A 23,692-nucleotide genomic window follows, 5' to 3' on the forward strand; every position below is an offset into this window, starting at 1 on the left:
ACGGACGGCGGCGAATCGACGATCGAGCGTGGGCCCCGACCAGCACGGACCTGGGGATGAATGGATGGATGCGTACTTCACCGTGACCTGAGCAACATTCTTGTGTGTGTGTGTGGAGCTCGACGTGCTATTTTAAAGTCTTGTTTGATGTAGTCGGTTTCGCATCAATCCATATGTGTTTGGATGAGTTGTAGTGAAATTTGAACTAAATTCACCCTAATTCACTCCAACATATGTGGATTGAGATGAATCCGACAACATCTAAACAAGACCTAAAGTCTGTTGTGAGTTACATGCTAAACTGATACATTTTGCCCTCTCCACCGGCACAAGAACAGGGGTTGATGGGCATCCAACACGGGATTACCACATTTTGCCCTCTCCACCGGCACAAGAACGGGAGGTGATGGGCATCCAACACGGGATTATTTTTACTGCACTTTGTCATTTCTAGGTGTGTCGTCCAAGAGCGTCGTAGTTTTTTTTGGCAGTGTGGTGCTTGGTCCATGATGACGATACTCCTCCACGCACCATTGCAACTGAATTGTCCCACTACTAATTAACTATGATCATAACAAGAGCACCCTCATGGGGGTGCTAGGGTCGAATCAATCCGACAGAAACCTCGCGCCGATAGCTTTTCCGTCCGTCCTGTAGCTTTTCTGCTCCTTGTTTAGATGTAAGAAGATTTTGAATTTCGCTACCGTAGCACTTTCGTTTGTTTGTGGTAAATATGGTTCAATCATAAACTAACTGGGATCAAAAGATTCATCTCGTAATTTACAGATAAACTGTGTAATTAGTTTTTATTTTCGTTTATATTTAATGCTTCGTGCATATGCCGAAAAATTCGATGTGATGGGGAATCTTGAAACTTTTTGGTTTTGGGAGTAAACTAAACAAGGCCTAATTAAGGCCCTGTTTAGTTTCCCAACCAAAAAAATTTCATCCATCCCATCGAATCTTTAGACACATGCATGGAACATTAAATGTAGATAAAATAATAAACTAATTACACAGTTTTGTTGAAAATCGCGAGACAAATCTTTTAAGCCTAATTAGTCCATGATTAGCCTTAAGTGCTACAGTAACCCACATGTGTTAATGACAGATTAATTATGCTTAATAGATTTGTCTTGTAGTTTCCAGATGAGCTATGTAATTTGTTTTTTTATTAATTTCCAAAAACCCCTCACAACATCCTTCCGACACATTTAATATGACATCCAAAAAATTTTCATCTCTAATCTAACCGGGCCTAAAACGCTCTTGCTCACCAATTTCGCCCCACACCAGTCAGGCTGCACCGCGTGTGAAGCAATTAGCGTAGGGAGCAGGAGACCAAGTACATAATACCTTTTCTCATTCATTTACATACAAAACAAACTAAAAAAAGTCATAACTACTAAAATAAATATCCAAATTAAATTCTAATTGCACCATTAAATTTCTTACAATAAATCCTTCAAAACAAAATATATTTAGATAAAAAAATTTAATAAACATTTGTCTTATGAAGCACCACATAAGACAAATATCACATATGGGATGATGTTTATGCCCTGCATGTCAGGCCTTACAAAAATACAGATGCCTGCGCATAGGCCCAATGGTATGTAAAGCGTATCTTGGGAATATATTTACATGATCCATTCGTTTGTTCGTTAGACTAGCAAATGTGTCCTTAATTTGTAATGGAGCATCCATCTTATTATATGGTCATCTGAACAATTTGCAATTTAGAGGTTTATTCAATGGATCATCATTTGTTCTAATACATTTTTAAATTGAACTTTGTACTATTGTTTGACACACAAGATGGCAACGAGTACATACTCGATGGATAGTGGCCACCCGTACTTACACCCGTGAAGTCTACATTTTACTCGTTGAATTACCCGTACCCGCATATGATAGAAAAAAAATACTCCTATACTTGCACTAGCATAGGTAAATTCTATCCGACGGGTAACCCGCACCCGATAGCATACCCAAGAATTACATGTAAATATCAGACATTCACACACAAAAAAATCATTCCAAGCCTTGAGAAGGTTACAAACTAACATTCATATAATAACATTAAATTCATATATACTAGGAGGGTTCAGTTGGATTTGGGCCAAATTCATGGACTATATTGACTAAAATGACAAGGGTGGCTCTCGTTATTTGGCGGATATTTTTTTACCTGTGGGTAGAGGGTATGTGTAGTATACACTCATATATATATATATACCCGCTATACTTGATAAGTATAGGATTTTGTTCAATAACATACCCATGATAGAAAATTCATACAAATCCACCTTTTTATCGGATAAAGCCTACTCAGGCTTCAGGTACCGTTGCCATCTTGATTTGACACGTGTAGTTCCGGAGAATAAAATTTGAGAGCGTGAATTAAAATTAAATATACATATAGATATTGATATAAGTTAATTAATCTAAATATTTAATAAACCAATTCTCTAGTCTTGTGAAGGCGAAAATAATTGTCGGCTAGCAAGCACCTGGCCTTCTGTCGTCCTGCGGCCTGCGGCCGTGCATCGTGTTCTCCCGTCTTGCGGTGTCTGATCTCCCGTTCCTCGCGTGCTCTCTCTCTCTCTCTCTCTGGGCGACGGCTGGTCGACCGCCACCACCGCCGTACGCCAGGTTCCCGGGTCGTCGTCGGGCTCTTAGCCAGGTCTTCTTTGGGCCTTTCACCGGCGACGAGCACCCACAAGGTACGCCCTGCCCCTTCTCTTCCCCTAACTTAGGCTATTTGTATCCGGATCTGATCTGATCTGATTAGTGATTACAAGTGTAGTATACATGTAGTAACTTCGATTTATTTTGGCAAAAAAATATCGATGTACATGTGTACACCCATGTCCTTCATTGTGTCCGCTCCTGATCCTGATGCTGCCATTGGCTCTTTGCCTGCTGTTTGCTTGCTAGGTCGCCAGTATGGGTCTGGCGAAGGATGGCGCCGAGCTGGAGGAGGGGTCCTTGGAGATTGGCATGGGTAAGTGCGGATTTGAGACTTCGCTGAGAAACTCACCACCAAGCTTGTTTAGCATTTCTTCGGTCATATATCTAGTGTAGGTTGTTGTTGTTTCTTATTTGCTTGTCTGATCCAATGGGCAATAGATAAGTTTGTGAAATTTGTTTGAGTTGTGTGTTTTCTGGAATGTGCTAACTGATCACATAATCATAAGATACTAGGCAATCAGTATATTTCACAATTACAATTTGCTGGTCTTTGCTAGTAGGCTAGCAAGTTGGTTGGTTACCTTGGATGTTGTGTGGTATGAAGGTCCAATTCTTGTATTAAAAACATACATCAAAATCGAATCGAATGTGGCAAATCATTTTATATGATGTGTTTCACATGCTTACTTGATCTGCAGTGCCCTATATGTATAGGTAAATTATATTGAGGAATATAGTAGGTTTTTTTTTTGTTGGCATGGATCACATATCAGTGTGATTATTCTGGTTAAGGAACTTTTGAATCCTATTGTTCATATGTTGCAACTGATGCAGGAAAAAATGTTGTCTGAAACATAGTTACTGGAAAGCATAGTAGCAACTAGCAAGACAGCAAGCAAGTAGTCTGATTCCTTCTTCAGGAATCAAGCCTGTTTACACTGTTATCATTATTTTTGCCTGCTGTTAACCTCTGTAGTGACATCATGGATATGAAATAATATCCTTTTAATTGACAAAGCAATGGCACATTTGTCTATATGGTACTAAACGATTTCTTGATAAGCAGAGTATAGAACTGTCTCTGGTGTGGCTGGACCGCTGGTAATCTTGGACAAAGTAAAGGTATGGTTAGTTTTAGTTTCACACAGTTGCAGTTGCGATCACTGATTGCCCACTCAAAATGATTATGAAAGAACGCCCTGATCACACTCATGTATTCATTACTCTTTTCTATTTGAAACATATTAGGGCCCTAAGTATCAGGAAATTGTGAACATTCGATTGGGAGATGGCACTACTCGTCGTGGTCAGGTCCTGGAAGTTGATGGTGAAAAGGCTGTTGTGCAGGTTGCTTCTTTCCTACGGATGCAAGAATAATGATCAAATTTCTCTTCTTTTAATAATCTGCTTTGCTTTACACACTATGAATAGTTGATCTGGATACTAAACCACATGTCTCTTAAAGGTCTTTGAAGGTACCTCAGGGATAGACAACAAGTATACTACCGTGCAGTTTACTGGCGAGGTAGCATCAATTCCAGCTTATTTGTTTTTTTGCTAATTTCATTTCTTGTTCTTCGTTTTTTTTCTTTCCTTCTAATTAAGTTTCAGATATGTAGTCAAATGCCCAATTTCTTGATCTAGAACTTAATCTTGGTTTCTGTGGAACGTGAACCTGATTTCATTTATGCGACTTATATGGAACCTGATATTGTCGAATTTGGGTAATACAAACATTGAAACATCTAATATTCCTTCTGAAAAGTCTAGTGTTGAGCTTAGGCTTTGCTGGGCTGTCTCAGTTAGTGTTATGAATTTCTGATATTTGCATATAGTCACATAACATTGTAAACTGAATGGAAGGGCTGAAGGGGCCCATCAGGCATTCAAAACCATCCATAGTTTTATTTTCCCTATGTGCATTTCCTCACTACTTTGCCCCTTTACTTGCATGTTATGACATGTGCCTTTTATTCTACAGGTCTTGAAAACTCCTGTCTCACTTGATATGCTTGGACGCATTTTTAATGGTTCTGGCAAACCCATTGATAATGGTCCCCCAATATTGCCTGAGGCTTACTTGGATATTTCTGGTGAGCTATTATGCATTATGTATAAGACTTTGAGAACTCTGTAGCGTGTATTTTAAAGGACACAAAGTCACTAATGGACTTGGTCATTAGAAGGATCTTAGAGGTGCTGAATCATCCAATTTTTTGGGGAATTACTGTTTACCATATGATAGACTTGTAAGGTCTGATACTGTTCCAGGAAGTTCTATCAATCCCAGTGAGAGAACATATCCAGAAGAGATGATTCAAACAGGAATATCCACCATTGATGTGATGAACTCAATAGCAAGAGGGCAAAAGATTCCTCTCTTTTCGGCTGCTGGTCTTCCTCACAATGAAATTGCTGCTCAGATATGTCGTCAGGCTGGTCTTGTTAAAACTCTGGAGAAATCTGCCAAACACAAGGAGGTAGAGTATAAACTTTATAAGATGTTTTAAAAGAAGATATTGAACTTCCAAAACAGTATGTAAGTTACTGTTTGATTTTGCTAGTTTATTTATTGATTGACCTACATGTGGTTAGTGCTTACTCTAGTGCGTACATATGCTTGGCCTCAATCTTAGGTTCCTGATTTCAGCATCCCGTTCTTTTGAGCCGAACTAGCATCTATCTTGGTTGTGCTATTGTTGTATTTTCTGTTAGTGTTAGTGAAAGATTTAATTTCTATGTGTTTCTAGCTGATCAAATAGATATCTGGAAATTTTGGGAAAAAACCACTGAATAACACTAATGAGTTTTAAACTCTGAATTTTTGACATACTGGGACAACCAAGTAACACTAACCACATTCTTGTGAAGTTTAGTCTGTTTACTTGTTCTCCAAAATAGATTATTGATTCTATCACTCATTTTAATTCTGGTTTACTTTACTTTCAGAGTGGTGTTGAGGACAACTTTGCCATTGTGTTTGCTGCCATGGGAGTAAACATGGAAACAGCCCAATTTTTCAAACGTGACTTTGAAGAAAATGGCTCAATGGAACGGGTCACCCTTTTTCTGAATCTGGTACCAAATTTATTGTTATATGGCGATCATTTGTTAATACACTGTAACAAATGAAATTTTGATGAGTTGATGTGTTAGTATTAAAGCTGACAATTGCTCTCTGTTCTCTTTATTGATTCACAGGCAAATGATCCCACTATTGAACGGATCATCACTCCTCGTATTGCTCTGACAACAGCAGAATATTTGGCTTATGAATGTGGGAAACATGTTCTTGTCATTCTTACAGACATGAGTTCATATGCAGATGCACTTCGTGAGGTATTGAATTTGCTGTGTATTACCATATTTTCTCATATTGTATGAGCTATCTGTATAATACTTACTCTTTGAACTTATTCTAGAGTTACTTGGAGCAAATTTCATTTTGCAACTTTTTTGGGTATAGAAATCAATGGAATTTAAATTATAATTTTAAGTGAATGCCATTTATATCCAGGTCTCAGCAGCACGAGAAGAGGTGCCTGGTAGGCGTGGTTATCCTGGGTATATGTATACTGATCTGGCAACCATATATGAGCGAGCTGGGCGTATTGAAGGAAGAAAAGGCTCAATTACTCAAATTCCCATTCTAACTATGCCTAATGATGGTAAGCCATAAAACTATAAATTTGCAGAGTTAGCATGAGCATAGTGTCTAGTGTCAGGCGACAGCTGGGCATCCAGGCGTACCCAGCTCGGCTTGGGAAACAGTGGCACCTTGTCGCCGGCGCTGCCTGGGCGTCCAGGTGGACCCAGCACTCACCTGGACGCCTAGTCGCCTTTTTAAACACTGCTCCTGCTTGGATTGGCTCGTCTGCTTCCATTTCCTCCTGGGAGGACTACTTAAATGTTGATTTGGTTGTAGCTTTTCTTTTCCCATGAACACTACTTTTCTGTACTTCCAAATTATGATACACATCCTTTGTTCTTTTGTGTTTTTTCAACAGATATCACCCATCCAACTCCAGATCTTACTGGATACATTACTGAAGGGCAGATATACATTGATAGACAGCTCCATAATAGACAGGTTTGTTTGCATGTGTACTATAATTGTAGAAGTAGCTGTGTCTTCTCTTATAGCCTTGCATTCTACTTCTCTTCTTTCATTTTATGGCATTAACAAGATGTATGATGTTCTATGTCTCTTAGATATATCCACCCATCAATGTCCTTCCATCTCTCTCGCGGTTGATGAAGGTGCCAATATTTTTATGTTGTTGTTTCTCGTAATGTGAAATTACATGAGTAATGATAAATAATGCCATAATTATTCACCTACAGAGTGCTATTGGTGAGGGTATGACACGTCGAGATCATTCAGATGTGTCTAATCAGGTACTTGTTTGAGCCTTTCAGTGCAGTGATTAGGATTCATTCTGCCTCGGATATTTTAAATGATATAGAACATGACCTGCCGTTCAGCTTTATGCGAACTATGCCATTGGGAAGGATGTTCAAGCTATGAAAGCAGTTGTTGGAGAGGAAGCACTTTCATCCGAGGATCTGGTCTGTCAATAGATTTCTGACTTGTGCTTAAATATTCCTTTGAAGTTTTTAAGTTTCATTCATTATGCCTTTTCTTTCTATTGTTATATGCAGCTCTATCTAGAATTCCTTGACAAGTTTGAGAGGAAGTTTGTAACACAAGGTGCATATGACACCCGGAACATTTTCCAGTCACTTGACCTGGCATGGACATTGCTTCGCATATTCCCTCGTGAACTTCTCCACCGTATTCCTGCAAAGACCTTGGATCAATACTACAGCAGGGATGCCACCCATTGATCTGTTTATCCAGCACAAAAAGAAAACTCATTTCACCGAAGCGCAGCTTGATTGCTTGAATAAAGAGGAGAGTGTAAGGACTTGTGTCTTTTTGTTTGTTTGTTTGTTTATATATATATATATAGTCATCCTATTCATTCAGTCTCAGGCGGCTTTTGTAATATTATGCCTGTATACTTGAATCCGATGGTGGATCTCATTGTTGGATGCTACTGTGTAGGAGCACTGTAAAGCGGTATTGGCTGAAATGCTCGAATGTGTTGGTTATATTTGTTTGTCTCTTTGTAAATTAATCAAACAATAAATGTCTCAGTAATATTTCTCTCCTCAGTTATGTTGCTTCTGCTGCTCATTGTATTGCACAATACTTTCCCTTTTGTTTTTGATTTTTTTGAGGATAATTAATCTATACCTACTAATAAATTGTGAAAATTTTAGGCTGCCAAAATTTTCTGCCGTCTACCGGAATCCGTCTCTGTTCTGTTGGTCCGTTTAACGCTTGTACGAGAGAACAAGAAAATAAAATGTTTTCTAGGATTACCAATGCAAAATCTCTTTAGTTTTCTATCCGCTCACGGAACCACTCTCCGAATCGCTGGCGTCGTCGGCTTGTAGAAGAGCAAAAAGAAAATAAATTTTTTAGAGTTTCTAATGCAAAATCTCCTATATTCTATTAATTTTATTTTCTTTTATTCTTTAATTTGGCTTAAAATTAATAAATGCGTAGATATCCTATTAATTTTCTTTTCTTTTATTCTTTAATTTGGCTTAAAATTAATAAATGCATAGTAATTTATAGAAAATCTAAAAATTACAAAATAAATTTTGTTCAGCTCCATATATGTACATCCATGCAGTAAACAAAAAATAGATGCAAAGTGTTTATCCTATTAATTTATTTTTTTATTTTTTATATTGGCTAAAAATTAATAAATGCGTAGAAATTCATAGAAAAAATTAAAAATTACAAAACAAAATTTGTTCAGCTCCACATATGTAGATCTATGTAGTAAACAAAAATATCATAAATTTTAGTATATATTTTTTTACTGGAGATGCTTGCCTATGCTTTTTAGTATAAAATTGAAATTGTAGTTATCTTGCTCCAATTATTATAAAAATTTTATGGTAGCCTATTTAATGTGATGCTTGATTTGTAGTAAAAACTTTAGCACCATTCCTACATATCTCACTGATTTACTAATTTACCTAAATTTATGCTTGCTAAATAGTTTAGCATCAATTTAAATATGTAAAAATATAAAAAAGATGCTTCCACTACCTTTGCACGATGTGTTGTTATATTATATGAACACTTTATAAGCTCATGTGTTTATAATCTGTATACATTTAACTGATATATCATATTTTATAGAAATCCTAATCTAAATAACAAAATAAAGCGTTCTTTTTCTCTCATACAAGCGTTAAACGGACCAACAGAACGGAGACGGATTCTGGTGGACGGCAGAAAAATTTTGGCAACCTGAAATTTTCACAATTTATTAGTAGGTACAGAGTATAGATATAGATATGCCGGAGAACCGTTTTCCATAATGGTTCCGAATCGGACAATCCCCGGCCTCATATGTACACGTTTTCGTCAAAACCACGTACGAGGACCTTGTTTCTGTCAGGCACGATTCCGATTTCCGAGTCAAATGTGGATCGAATCAAAATAATGGCCGAGAAGGTCTTGTTGCTTGTTCTCCGTCTTGCACTTGGACGGGATTAATTATTGGATTGGATACAGCAATTGGTGCTAGCTACTTTATTTATAGCAACATGATTATAGTAGCAGATTTAGAAAATAGAGGCTTGCATCCGATTTGAATCTTTCAAGTTGCCCACCTCTGGAAATAAATTGTGTTGTCTTCTAAAATCATATTTAGTAGCACTACTACAGAAATGACCTTCACTACTGGCCCATCACTACAGTTTCTTTCTTACGAAGCATGAATGGTAATGTCTACCGGCCCATCACTGCCGGTTTCCGTGGCTTAAACCGACAGTGATATTACGGCCATCACTGCCGGTTCCTATCACTGCCGGTTCTAGCTATGTATCGGTAGTGATATTGATTCATCAATAATACCGATTTTTAGCTTCAATATAATTGTCGGTTCGTGATACGATGAAGATGAATTTTATACCAAATCTTGATGGATTTGTGATTTATGCGAGTCCAGTAACCAGAGAAAACAAAAAGACACATAAAAATAATAAAATAAATTAATAAATAAGAATTTGAGAAAATCAGATAATTACCAGGTACACACTTAAGCCAATAGTGATCATTGGTATATTTTTTTCTCGACCAGGTTACATAACCCGTGTTTCATTAAGAGGAAAAAAAAGTCAGCCAAACACAATGGTGCAAAGTTCTCAGTGGCGCTCGCCACCCACACACCCAGCACCAGCAAAAAAAATAAAATGAAAACACTCCTAGCTACTAGAATTTAGCTCTGCGGTTTTGAAAAGTTTAAGGGGTAGAATATCTGGTTTTATAGTTTATGAGGTAAAGTAATCCGCCCTAGATAGTTTGGTGGGTTATGTAGACTTTTTTCTTAAATAAATTATTATATTTTTGATAACATGACAGTGCATCTAAGAAGAGAGAGAGAAGAAATAAGTTTCATCTAGATGAAACTCTCTTGGCACGATTATCAACTCTCTATGAGTTTTGGAATTAAATGCCTATAAAACTATGGAATGAAATTCTCCATTAAGAGTGAATGTTTATTTAAGTTTCATTTCATTTCACATGACATGACATTCTTGGAAACAATGTTATGAAACTTTCCACTGAGATTGACCATATAACCTGTGCTAGGTGGGTTTTTTTGTCCCAAAATCAGCTAAAAGCAGAGGAGAGCTACTTTCAGTTTTTGTAATGAGTATAGAAGCAGCTTTTGGGGGGTAAAGTAGCCCGTGCTTTGAACCCTTTGGTTGCGGCTTTTGCAAAAGTAAAATCATGTTCAAAAGCCCGAGCAAAGGGTGCCTAGATTTTTTACTAGAAAAATTTTCTGATGGGTCAACCGGGTGAGAATATAAAAAGAGAAACATGAGAAACACATAAATAGAAATGAGAATCACTACAAAATTGGGACCATTTCACAGTTTTGTAGGCGCATATACAAATGAAGAAACAATTGATACAAATTAGATGCTTTTGGTTTCCATGTATGCGTTTCAAAGGCACTAACTCACCAAGGGTCTTCTAAATTTTGTATGAACACCAGGTGATGTGTATTACAAAAGTTTTTCTTGAATGTCACTGGGGATTATTCCCTACCTGAATATATATTATATAGCTCAAAATGACTCATTATATATTTTACGGACGTTTAGGAAGAAACAACAAAAACAACAAAATGCTCGAGCACCAAGGTGAAAAGTGACAAAACCACAAATACACAAGTGGTATAGTAGCTCTTTAACCATGCCCCGTGGAGGTGAATGACGCCAGAACATAATTTTCGTCAGCCAAGCATAAGCTTGACCAGGCTTTCACCCGAGCCTTGTGTCGATGAGGAGCTGCATTGAAGAGGCCAATCCACGAGAAGCAATTGCTAGGGCTTTTCAGTGATGACTCCAAGAAGATCATCTCGTTACTAGCCTAAACATGATCTGAGCTAAGCTTTTGCCTAGAACCTTTGCAAGTGTTGTTTTTATCTGCCCGCGGTCGAAGAAAGGCGAGAGGTGGTGCCGGTCGCCGCAATCGTCGCAGGCGAGTCTGGGAATGGCTCCGTACGGTATTGCAAAAGTATTTTGGTTTCATCCAATATTTCAAAGATTCTTATCCCATATATATAAATGTCTATAGCAGTAACACACAAGTTGAATTCTTGTTTATGAGCCTATGCATCTGTACTTATCTCTTGTAACATTTTGATTGACACCTAAGTAATTGGATATTTATATATAATAGTCACCGGTATTGATCTGTATCTTTGTAACAAGTTGTAAGCATGCAAACCGTGCTGATTCAAGTCATTCAAAACAATTCCTGCATCATTTGTTTATCATGAGTGCTCTCCAGGACCTTCATGCATTAGCGATCAGTGATGAGTGCTGTATATTTTGCCTAGTGCCAGTGTCGTGCGACATGAAGGACTCATTATTGTTGGGCCGAAACAAAATAAAACATGGGCCCGTGCTGCTGGGTGCATATGACTGTTAATGGTGGGCTCCAACCGGTCATCAGACCATGATTCGGACCTCCTAATAACGAGCAAAATTACTGGGAAAATAACCTGGCAAAAACAAAAGATACATCATCTCAATGCTTTTAGTCCCGTACTGGAGACTTTAAACAAAGTAAATGCAGTCAACTGCTGGACGAGCCAATGGTAAGCGTGCCTCAATGACGGCACAGCCAGAGCATGAGGAAGCTCATGTGATGGTGGCACCGTGTGCGGTATGCACACACAGCGATCTCTACAAAGAATTGATTATTGATTGCCTGTGTAAAGTCCATAGGCCACCAGATCTGCTTGTGGGCGCATGACACGTGCGCCAGGCAATTTTTTTTTTGGGATAAAACTCTTATATTCAATTATTTCTAAACCTTTTTCACCCCTTCCTAGTGAAACATAAACGCATGAGATCACAACCTACGCTAAAGTGGCAGCCGGTTGCACCTCAGACAACTATTTTCGTAAGTATTCCATCTTCACAGAAATTTATAGTAGTAGGGTCTGCATACGTGAGTTCTTAGGGGTTAGTATACAGCATAGTGTATGAATGATTGTCTGCACTATGTGATTTGAAAGAAAATCGTCTCAACATTGTTCTTCTTAAAAACAAAACCTGGTAGGCGTACATGTTTAATAAAGAAAACAAAACCTTACAAGGTTAATTATACATGTGCGCCCATTGAATTTGATCTAAGTCCAACTCTGAAAGGATCTAGGCTAAGATTCTATTTGGATGCGAAGTAGTTTTTTTTTTAGTTTTAGACAAAACTAGAAAACAGCGCGGCAAACATTGAATTTGGGCCAGTGTTTGGCCACCTTCCGATGGAATGTGCAAGCGTCATGTGCACTGGTTATTTAGTTGAACCTTGTGATGGTCTAATGGATATGCAGTTCTCAATGCCTGTTAAGAGTGACCAATGCAAAGTTTGAAACTTGGAACATACTAAAATAGATCACTTTCGTAGATACAGTTCTAATCTGTTATCCCCGATCATCCTGCCATAAATTGCACGTTTCCAAGTAATTTACTTTTTTTTGAGGTAACGTCATCATGAGCATCTTCAGAAGAAATCGATGCAGGCTGCAAGAATTTAAATGTTCAAAATCCACTTTGTACACTTACTATGAAAAGCCACCAAGTAATACTTCCAAGTAACGACCGCTTTATGCAAGGTCTAAACTAGCCATTGCCTCTTTACTGGGTAAAAGTCGTGAGCACCAGACTCATTGTAAAGAGCCACCGGACACTGGAACAGTGCGTCCGGTGCTCCAGACAACAGCCACGTGTCACTAGCCGTTTGAACTCGACCGTTGCCGCCAACGGCTAGCACGCGCTCGCGCCTGACACAACACCACCGGACGCTCTACTGGTTCACACCGGATGCATCCGGTGTACACCGAACCCGTGCGCGGAGAGCTCTGCAAACTTGTAAGGTCACCGGACTCTCACTACCGGACGCGCCCTGAGCCGGTGCTCTTAGTCAGAGGCACCCGCAGAAGTCAGGCAGCACCGGACGCACAAGCAGGGTTTAACCTGCGTCTGGTGCCTAACCCTAACAGAGCCAGGCACTGACAGCACACCAGACGCACAGGCTCAGCATCCGGTGCCTCCGCGGTCAGCGTCCGGTGAGTGTTCACTCCTGCACTTCTCCAAATTTCCCACAGGCGCAATAGAAAATATGTACTTAATTTTCTCAAAAGCGCCGAGGAACCCAAACCCCTCTCTACCCTAGGAACTCCACCTCCTTTGTAAATGTGCCAACACCACCAAGTTTACACCTCCATGTGCAAGTGTGTTAGCATTTTCACAAACATTTTCCCAAAGGAGTTAGCCTTTCAACTTGCCACGCCACTCGATCCTAACACGTATGTAAAGTTAGATCACTCAAGTGGCACTAGATGACCGATATGCGAACAAGTTTGCCCCTCTTGATAGTACGGCCATCTAACCTAAATCCGATCATAAACTTCTCTACACACCTATGACTGATGAAATGAAAATGCCCTAGGTTATACCTTTGCCTTGCGCTTTCCATTCCATCTCCTCCAATGTTGATGCAACACATGCACCAGCCAATCACCAAATGATATGATCCACTTCATAATATCACGTGACCGTATTGGTTCATCGAACTTGACCTCACTTGCTCTTTACCGTTACCTCGGTCCATCGGCGCCATGTCTTGCTCAAGCTTCACCGTCACACGCGGTCCCTCGTTTCAAAGCCTCCGACTTGCCCTTCACTCTTACAACCGGTCCATCGAGCCAAGTCTTATCTTGATCTTCTCCACCTTGGTCACATGACTCCATGTCATGTCTCATATGCAATGAGCTCCTCCATCATCACATATTCATTTGTGGACAATCTCCTGTGTATCTCACATAAACCCTTGTGTGGCTACTTTGGTTTGTGTAACCTTGTTAGTCACATTGCATAGTTTGTGTAGCTAAGTAAGTTGCACTCTCTAATTTGGCATTAGTTGTCTTGTTATTGAGCATTGCTAGTGAGCTTAGGAGCTTTGTGCTTTTACTTACTAGTTGTGTAGGAGCTCTCTGATTTGCAAAGTACTAGTGTCATAGGTTTGTGTGACCTTGCTCGTATAATTGGTTAGGTGAGCTCTTGCTAAGGAAACATCTTGTTTTCTTGTCTAGAATCTTTTACAAGGTGCTAGAAAACTTAGATAGAGGGGTGTAGTCTTGACTAGACGGATAGTTTTAATTCCGCATTTGTTTCGGTTAACCGGCACAATAAATTTTAGAAAGGACTATTCACTCTCCTCCCTTCAGTAGCGCTTTGCCTACTTTGTTGAAGATAGTCTTACACTGCGGTCGGAATTTTTCTGCCTTTTTTTGCTTTTCCCTAGAAGTTTGAGAATGCCACTCCCGCTCCAAACATTTGCTATTTCAGAAACCCCGCGGTTATGAGTTATGACTTGCGGTTGGTGGCAAAGCTCACCATTTTTTGGCCGTTGTGCCTTCTTCACACACGCAGCCTAGCTGTCTTTTTTCTCATAGGAAGTGGCCAAAATGCCCCCGGGGCCCGAATTAAATATGTTTGGCAGGTGAAAGCCGTTGTCCAGGCAGTCGATAACGACCAACTCATTTCAGCCATCGTCCTCGATCGAGACGACGGTGACTGCAGCTTAGACCTCCACCGCCGGCGGTCCCTCTTCTCGCCGGCGCCGTGGAAGCGCCTCCTCCTCGTCCAGTCCAACTACGCGGCACTACTTCCAGTACTTTGTTGTGTGCCATCTACACTCGGCAAAGGAACATATACACACACAGCAAAATTGTTGCCGTGAGTGACACTCGGCATTCACCACACGACAAAGCAATTGACGGCAAACACGTTCTTTGTTGTGTGCTGCGGTACATCCACACGGCAAACTTTTGCCATGTACCAAATTCTACCCTCGACAAAAAATAGAGTAACGAACGATGGCCTAACGGCCGTCATGACAGTTTGCCGTGGGTGGCACACGGCAAATATGGAAGCTTTGAAACTTTGTCATGTGTTTTGGCTCCTGCTCTCGGCAACAACGGAACCTTTGCCTTGTGTTTTGGTTCCCGCTCTCAGCAAAACGGTTCCCCCTAGGTCCCTAATAATCCCTGCGCTCTTTGCCGAGTGTTATTGCATTGACACTCGACAAAGTGTGTAGAGGCAGATTTTTTTGTTTTTCCCTTCCCAAACAGTAAAAAAATGTACATTCACATATCACAACATTATATCACACCATAGCACACATATATCACCACATATCTCTCAAACATCACATAAATGTCACACAAACCACAACTTCAACACAAGTACCATACAACCACATCAAGTTTATCATGAAGTTCATAACCAAACCACAAGTTCATCACCACAATTATCATGCAAGTTCACCAACCAAAGGAACCATTCCTATTGCCCCAATCGGATGGAGGTGTTTGCTCATTCGTATGGATGCCCCACCCACGGGATTGAGGACTTTGCTCATTCACCACATCATTTGAAACCGCCAACTAAATCTACATAAAGGAGAAGTAAAACATGTGGTAGGTGAAGCTAGATATTAAAGAGTTGAAGTTGAAGCTAGAGATTGCAAAGTAATAAACATGGTAAGTGAAGTCAAACTCACTGGAGTACTTCTAGGTGGAGGCGGTGGAACAAATAGGAGGTCAGGTGACGGAGGTTGACCCATCTGAGTGCCAAGACTTTGCAAGTACAAAGCCATCTGATTAAACCTCATTGCATCAGCAGCCACCCTCGCCTCTAACTCCTGTAGGCGCCTATCCTTTTCGTCCATCCTTGCCTACAAATTGAACACTTGTGTTACAATAGAAAGTTATGTTATGTTTAAATCAATAAGCGACGAATGAAACAACGAGAACATGCATTGCATCCATCTAAAGCTGGTGAACGGTCGGCCTTGGGTGTATCTCCACGCCTTGGCCCTTGCTTTGTGCTCTAATCTGGTTGAGAGTAGGAGTATTGGACGAGTTGATGCGCTATCGGCAATCCAGTACCACCCATGCTTCTTGCCTCCTCCCGCCCTCATGACCTTCTCCATCAATCTTCTCGGTGTACGGGTCGAATTCTGGACCACATACCTCCCTTGCCATCGAAGTGTACAAACTGATGCGACTGTAGATAGTGGCGTTGTTGTAGGCTTGGGGCGGGTCCTCCGGGTTCCAGTCGACGTCTGATGTCACCTTCCCCTTGTGGGCCAAGGCCCATGCCTTCAACTGGGAGCAAGGTTGGCCCTTGTGTGCCGCCGACTACAAAAAAGTAACAAAATAATAGTGTCAAATGAAAACTTCGGCAGCACCTCCCATGCACTGGGAGGTTCCAAAACCTACAACAAAACAACGACACGATGGCCGACAATGGCACGATGGCAAGCAACAAAATAATTCAATGAATTCTTGCATGTACCCATCTCTTTCTGTACTCCTCGAGGGTAAGGTTCCCTTGATGATGTGCTTCACCTGGCATCTACAGGCATCGCTCACAGCAAGCGTTGTGGGTCTCCTCCCAACCCTCGGCGCACCACTTGTTCACAATCACTTCCTAGCACTGGGGATTGTTGGTGCACCACCATGGAGGAACCTACAGATCATCAAGTACATGACATTTAAGAAGACCAAATGAACCTTAAACTCAGAAGCAATGAGTATTAGTGTTATATATTTACCATCATGTATTCCTCCTTGGTCAGTTTTTCATTTCTTGCTTCCTCCTTGGTGGCCTTCTTGTGCTTGTACTCCGCATTGAACGTTAGGATGGCCTGGACGCGTGACTCGTAATGCATGTCCTTCACCAGCTTCACACATGCATTCCCAGCCACGTCATTCGCCCGTTGCTCATATGCCTGCTCAATCCTATAGAAATCCTACATGTACAAGCGATGTATGCAGTCAATATTTAAAGAAGGTCCAAAGAATGCACTGTAGTAAGCAACACGGGCAAGGAATTCTTACCCACATCAAATTTCAAGGTGGGTTAACACATGTTGTGTGTGTATAGTACAAAAAATTTGAAGATAAGGAAATGAAAAAAAAAGATTGGATTGCCGTGTGCCAGGAGAAGGGCACACGACAAATCCACCTTTGTCGTGTGTCGTCGTGTAGCACATGGGAAAATGATTGTTTTATCGAGTGCTTTGTGCTGACACACAACAAAAGTTGACGGCGCTGGCTGCAGTTAACGACATCTAATGTTAAGCCGAGTGCCTTCTCTTCACCGAGGGCAGCTCTCAACAAAATACTCAGTTTGCCGTGTCTCATTTTTGCCAACGGTTTGGCACTGGACACACGGTAAAGAGAGTTTGTGCCGTGTCCATGTGCCACGTTTGTTGGCCACGGCAAACATGCGGGCTACTCAAATACAACAGTAAGGATTGTTTTATGTAGTACTGCTAGAGGAAACAACACAAAAAATACAGTACTTAATCCTTCCCAAATTATAAGACGTTTGACTTTTTTAACACTATGTTTGACCACTCGTCTTATTTAAAAATTTGTACAAAATAACACTTCTTTTGTCATGGCTTAGTGTATTAATAAAAGTTCTTCAAGAATGACTTGAATTTGACTATGTTTGCACAAATGTTTTGAATAAGATGAGTGGTCAAATTTTTAGTTAAAAAAGACAAACGTCTTATAATTTGGGATAAAATGAGTATCAAAATAGGTGATTACTCAAATAGAAAAGTAGAGACTCTGTTGCAGTAGTAGCGCTGGAGAGGTTCCCACGCTCTTTATGTCACACAACCAAACTAATTTAGGTCTTCATCACGCTTAGACTATCTCCAATAGAGCTGACCTAAACATGAGACCTATATTTCACTGTTTGGGTCACGCACAGTGTAGAAACAAAGCACCCAAAACTGGCAAACTCCAATAGCGAAGTCAAAAACAGAGGCCCCGAGCGTTGGTCACCCCATCCCCATCGAGCTCTATTGCCGAGCTCCCCACCGAGCACCGACCCGACCCCTCCCCACTAAGCATTGAGCCACCTGTGCGCAGATTTGGTAGCGCCGACCCGCCTCGTCATCATTGGGCCTGACTGGCCGAACACCGTCCATGGGCTCGCCAGGCCATACCCTACCAACGCTGCGGTCCAGCCTCGACGTCGTCGTCCGTGGCTGCCAAACCTCCACGCGCTCCCGTTGTCGGAGTGGGGGTTGGAAAAGAGGAGGGAGAGGGAGGAGGACCCATCACCGGAGATTTGCGTTGTGCACAGAGGTAACACATATTTGCCTTCTCCTTGGCCTCGTACGTAAAATGCGTGTTATGTTCTGCCCTTTTTGCTTTTCCCTAGAAATTTGAAAATGCCGCTCCCACTCTAAACATTTGCCTATTTCAGAAATACCGCGCTTATGAGTTATGACTTGCGGTTGGTGGCAAAGCACACCATTTTCTGGCCGTTGTGCCTTCTTCACTCACGCAGCCCTAGCTGTCTTTTTCTCATAGGAAATGGCCAAAATGCCCCCCGGGCCCGAATTAAATATGTTTGGCAGGTCAAAACCGTCGTTTCAGGCAGTCGACAGCGACCAACTCATTTCGGCCGTCAGCGACTGCAGCTAGACCTCCGCCGCCGGCGGTCCCTCTCCTCGCCAGCGCCGTGGTGGAAACACGCCTCCTCGTCCAGTCCAACCGCGCGGCGTCAAATTCTGCGTCGTCCCTCGCACTAGCAGCTAACTATTTCCTTGCTCCAGCATCTCGTGTCGAGTGGAGACTGGAGACTGGAGAGGAAGCCGATCTTGGACGCACGCTTTGCTGGTAAGCAAAAGAGCCCTAGCCCACCTAGATTGCTCGCGATCTCGTAAACGACGCCTGGCCTTTTGCATGCGCTAGCTACCCCTCCGGCAACGGCAAGTCGGTCGTCCGTGGATTTGTTTGCCGCCCTAGGAATTTTCGTTTCTCGATCGTTCGACATGATTCATCACCCGATCGAGATCGATCGACTGGCCACCGATCCGGTTGAGCCCAGCTAGCTATAGCCATACGTGAATTCTTGGGGTCTCACACTCCGGGCAGCCACGCTGGTCGTGATCTGAAGCATGTGTGTATCCGTGTGTATGAGGATCATGGATCTGATCCTGTCCCTGTTCTCGTACTACCTTTGTTTCGGAGATGGTGGATGGCTTTTTATAGCTGTTATACCCTAGCATGCTCTCTAGACCATACCACCAGTTCCCCAGAGTGCATCCCATGCATCGCAGGAGATGATATGCAGGGGCAGAGCCAGGGAAATGTGGGAGGGGGCTCATCTTCTCTTGTTCCTTCATCTCCTGTTTGTATTTCTTTCTCCTCCTTCCTCTTCATCTATGGCTACAAAATTTAGAGAAGAATTCATGGCGGTTCAACAGGAAACATGGGCCGGGGTAGCCCTCATGTTGGATTTTAGCATGACCATTGGATTGGGATGGTGAAGATTAATCCTAGTATATATAAGGGTTGATGTGAGGGTGATCTCCGCGGGCGAAGTTCGTTAGTCATTTATTCGTTTAGCACTTGGGTTGTCGGTATTGAATATGTCGGATTTTTAATAGGGAAATGATTGAGCCTTGCTTATTGTATCTGTACCCCGCACGGCAGACAGCGCCTTTGCCTAGCGCGCGCCTGGGTCTTTGCCGAGCGCATTGCTAGACAAAGCTGCCATGTCTGGCACTGTAGCCGCGGCAGCTTAACTAGCTTTGTCGAGTGCCTCACGCTTGGCTACAGGCACTTGACAAAGTTTTTTTAAAAAAAATGAATTTTCCTTTGCCGAGTGTCTTGTTGGAGGCGCTCGGCAAAGAATTTTTTAAGAAAAAAATTGTTTTGCTCTTTGCTGAGCGCCAGGTTGGAGGCGCTCGGCAAAGAAATTTTCAAAAAAAATTGTTTTGCTCTTTGCCGAGTGTCAGACTGGAGGCGCCGGCAAAGAAGGTGTCATAGCGGCTAAGTGTCGTGACCGTCACTTTCTTTTACCGAGCGCCACCTTGGTACTCGGCAAAGCCTTTGCTGAGCATCTCAGGCGCTCGGCAAAGGCTTTGCCGAGCGTCTCAGGCGCTCAGCAAAGCCGCAGTTTGCAGTAGTGCCGTTGTCAGATGTTGCCTCTTGGGTGTTAATGGTTTCAGGATTCTATAGCTTTGTTTAATTGATAGGTGTCACTGATACACTACCGGAATCCCTAGCTATGTCGTGTGCTGGGACCTTTGCCGTGTACTTCCCATCGGGCACTCGGCAAAGATCTACTTTGCCGAGCGCTACAAGCCCGGCACACGGCAAAAACAAAACTCTTGGCATAACGGCTCTTCGCCGTGGGCTAAATCTTTAGCGCACGGCAAAGAGGACGAATTTGCCGTGAGCCGAGCCAAAGCCCTCGGCAAAAAAAAACACAGACGACATATACTGTGAGCCTGGTCATCACACAGCGAAGCTCCTTTTTCTTTTTTTAAATAATTACTTTGTCGTGCGCCCGATGATCTGGCACACGCCAAAGCTTATCGTCACTATGCCCTTGGCATTAGTTCACTTTTGTGTGCCGAGTGCCACAAAAACACACGGCATAAGTTTTTGCCGTGTGCCCGACGGTGGCACACGACAGAGAAGGTCTTCACCGTCTGCTAGTGTGCCGTGCGTTCTTTGTTGTGCGCAACCCTTGGCAAAGTGTTTGCCGTGTGTTTTAGCACTTTGTCGTGTGCCTGGGGCACACGGCAAAGCTCTCGAATCCGGTAGTGACAGTTAGTCGTTGACACTGTATGGTTTCTATCTACGAGTTTTAAGTTGACACTGTATGCTTTTTCTAATGAGGAAGCAATGGATTCCTTTGCTTGGCATATCTATACATTCTTTGGATGTTCTCTCTTCAATATTTAATTAGCTTTGAGATTCTATAGCTATGTTTACATAGTGTAAGTCGCTGCTGGTTATCTCATAACTCTAGCTCATGGCCGATATTGCATGGTTTCTATCCTCGAGTTCTTAACCAGCTTTCATACTAATTGAATTAAGCTTTAATCAATACTGTAATGTGGGGTGTAATATGTTCGAATTTTATTTTCTGGCCTTTATTGACCCTTTCCTGTTTGGGGTTGTATTTAATTAACGCAGCCAATCCATTCCATGTCCACCCATCCCGTCTAGAGCATATCCAACCCATCTAAACAAAAGTATAATGTATGACATCTTGGAGATGCCATTTGTCCAAACTTGCAATTTGTGTATAATTTTCTTTTGGTTGAAGTGCATATAAGAGCTATGTTTATTTTTGTTTGCCATGTTTTGAGAAATATGAAACGCACGCAATCTGTTATCAAGCAATGCAACTTTCTCATAGTTAAAAATATAAGATAGTGCCGATATACATTCCTGCATAGCTATTGATATCGATGGTGAATGTGTGCCATAAAAGAAGATCTCATTTTGTTTTATCTGAATACAAAGTTACCCTTGCTTTTCATATTTGAGGTTTACACTGAGTTCACTTTTTTTTTCTTTGGACATCAGCTTACTTGGTCTTTGATACAAGAAGTAGCATACATAACATGGGAGGACAGCCTGAGGGCATGAATCTGATTTCAGAAAGGACTAAAGGACGTATTTCATCACAAGCTGTGGAAAGTAGGGGCATTGAAAAGGGTATGCCAGAAAAACTATCTGTTACTTTATCTGGTAAAAAGGGGTGCTTTGCTTGCAATGAGAGATCACACAACTTGGATCAGTGCAAGATAAAGTTCAAACTTGTTTCTACAGCACATCAATTTGGTTATGCTACAAAATTCCCATTTATTGTGATTCAGCTTTCAGATGAGATGGATGAAAAGAAGAAATTTTACCACCACTGTATTCTCATAAAATCAAATGTCATTAACTTGGACAAGGGTATATTGAAAGATGAACTCAATATGTTTTGGAAGCTTTCTGGTGATTGGGAGTTAAGGAGAGAATGCAATATGACTTTCCTGGCTTCCTTCAGCTCGGAGGGTGATGTAACAAGTTGTTTAAAGAACACTAAGATTAAAAAAATACTAAATAATAAGGAGGTGGAATGGACATCAAGCAAGTGGAAGGAAGGTGATGATGGAAGTCTTGACTTGGTTGAAGAGTGGCTTTTAGTGTCTGGGGTCCCAAGAATATATAGAAACTGGAAGGAGTTATATCAGGTTGCTTCTGCATTTGGAGTGTTGATGGATGTGGATGAGGAAAGTTTGGAAGTTGGAGATAAGGAGCCTATTAGGCTGAAGACAGCATTCAGAAGTTTTGATGGTGCTCCCTTCTCTTACTACTTTGCATTTGGATGGTCTTCAAAACTAGTAATGGTCACAGCAGTACAAGACAAAAGAGACGGTATAAAACATAAAAATAAGGAGTTAGGATCCTATAATAACAAATTTCTCTAGACGAGCATAAAAAGGAACTGCATGCAGCAAAAAATATATTGCTGGAAGAGCCGAAGGGCATTGAAGAGTCAATATCAAATGGAAAGGCCAAAGAAAAGAAAATAAGTGCTCCAGCCACAATAACGAACTCTGAGATAACAATAACAGAGAATTCAAAACCCAAAGGGGTGGAATCCATAGCCCCAAGTCCACGAAGGATGATTGGAGAAGACCACTTCAGAGGTGAATAAGCATGATGGTTTTCTCTGTAGGTTTTATTCCTAATAGAAAAATATATAAAAAAAATTAGGAGAGTGTGTGTTCGGTGTTATAGGACTAGCAAGTTTTGGTCAATTTTTGTTTGGCTTTCTAACATTATTTTTGTTGACACTTTCCTGAAGGTATACAAAAGCCTCCTATCAAACATGTATTCAAAAGAAGGGGTAAGAAACAGCAAGTTACTGAAGCAATGAACAAGAGCCCATCAAATAAAATGGATAAAAAGTGCCTCCACGTAGCATCAGGGCACTCACAATACAGACTCTATCATAGAGTTTAAAGTTATTTATTACCTCGAACAATGTGGACTTAGAGTCTAAATAAGACTTGGAGTCTTATTTTTTCTACCTCTTTCTTCAATAAATATGTTGCCACATCAGTAAAATATCATAAATAATATGTAATTAATTGTCTTAGACTCTGTGATAGAGTCTTGCATTGTGAGTGCCCTCAGTAATCCCACGAGGACTGGAACTTCAATCAGGTGTGATATGTTGGATGAAAAAGATTGTTCAGAAATGGAATCTGGAATCCAAGAGGGAACTAAATATGAAAGAAATAACTCCAGTGGAGGAAGAGCTTGCAGCATGCAGAGAGACTGAATACAATAATGTAGCTGCCCCTACAATCAACTCAAAGAAGTCGCAAATATCAGGATCAAGAACTCCAAACGATGAGTTGGTCACTAGACATACCAACGGTGAGTGAGAATCACATATCCATCTAATTTTGTAATGCAATGTTCATTACTTTATTTAATAATTTATGTACATTTGGTAGAAGGAAATGCGTCATTGGATTTGGCTACAACATTACCTGGTC

General features: G+C 41.2%; 1 protein-coding gene and 1 long non-coding RNA gene across 2 annotated transcripts; one reads left to right on the forward strand and one right to left on the reverse strand.

Moving 5' to 3' along the window:
• LOC110434964 (V-type proton ATPase subunit B 2-like) lies at positions 2,487-7,858 on the forward strand. The gene is made up of 15 exons (XM_021460079.1): positions 2,487-2,726; positions 2,941-3,007; positions 3,761-3,816; positions 3,943-4,041; positions 4,160-4,219; positions 4,676-4,787; positions 4,966-5,174; positions 5,644-5,772; positions 5,896-6,033; positions 6,212-6,362; positions 6,702-6,784; positions 6,907-6,954; positions 7,039-7,092; positions 7,180-7,263; positions 7,357-7,858. The coding sequence occupies exons 2-15, from the start codon at positions 2,950-2,952 to the stop codon at positions 7,540-7,542; spliced, it is 1,467 nt and encodes a 488-aa protein (XP_021315754.1). The 5' UTR covers positions 2,487-2,726; positions 2,941-2,949; the 3' UTR covers positions 7,543-7,858.
• On the reverse strand, positions 15,521-17,318 carry LOC110435152. The gene is made up of 2 exons (XR_002452830.1): positions 15,866-17,318; positions 15,521-15,755 (listed from the first exon to the last, which is right to left on the reverse strand). It is a non-coding gene; the product is annotated as an uncharacterized LOC110435152 (long non-coding RNA).

This window comes from Sorghum bicolor, chromosome 4 (assembly GCF_000003195.3).
Source record: "Sorghum bicolor cultivar BTx623 chromosome 4, Sorghum_bicolor_NCBIv3, whole genome shotgun sequence".
Taxonomy (NCBI): domain Eukaryota; kingdom Viridiplantae; phylum Streptophyta; class Magnoliopsida; order Poales; family Poaceae; genus Sorghum; species Sorghum bicolor.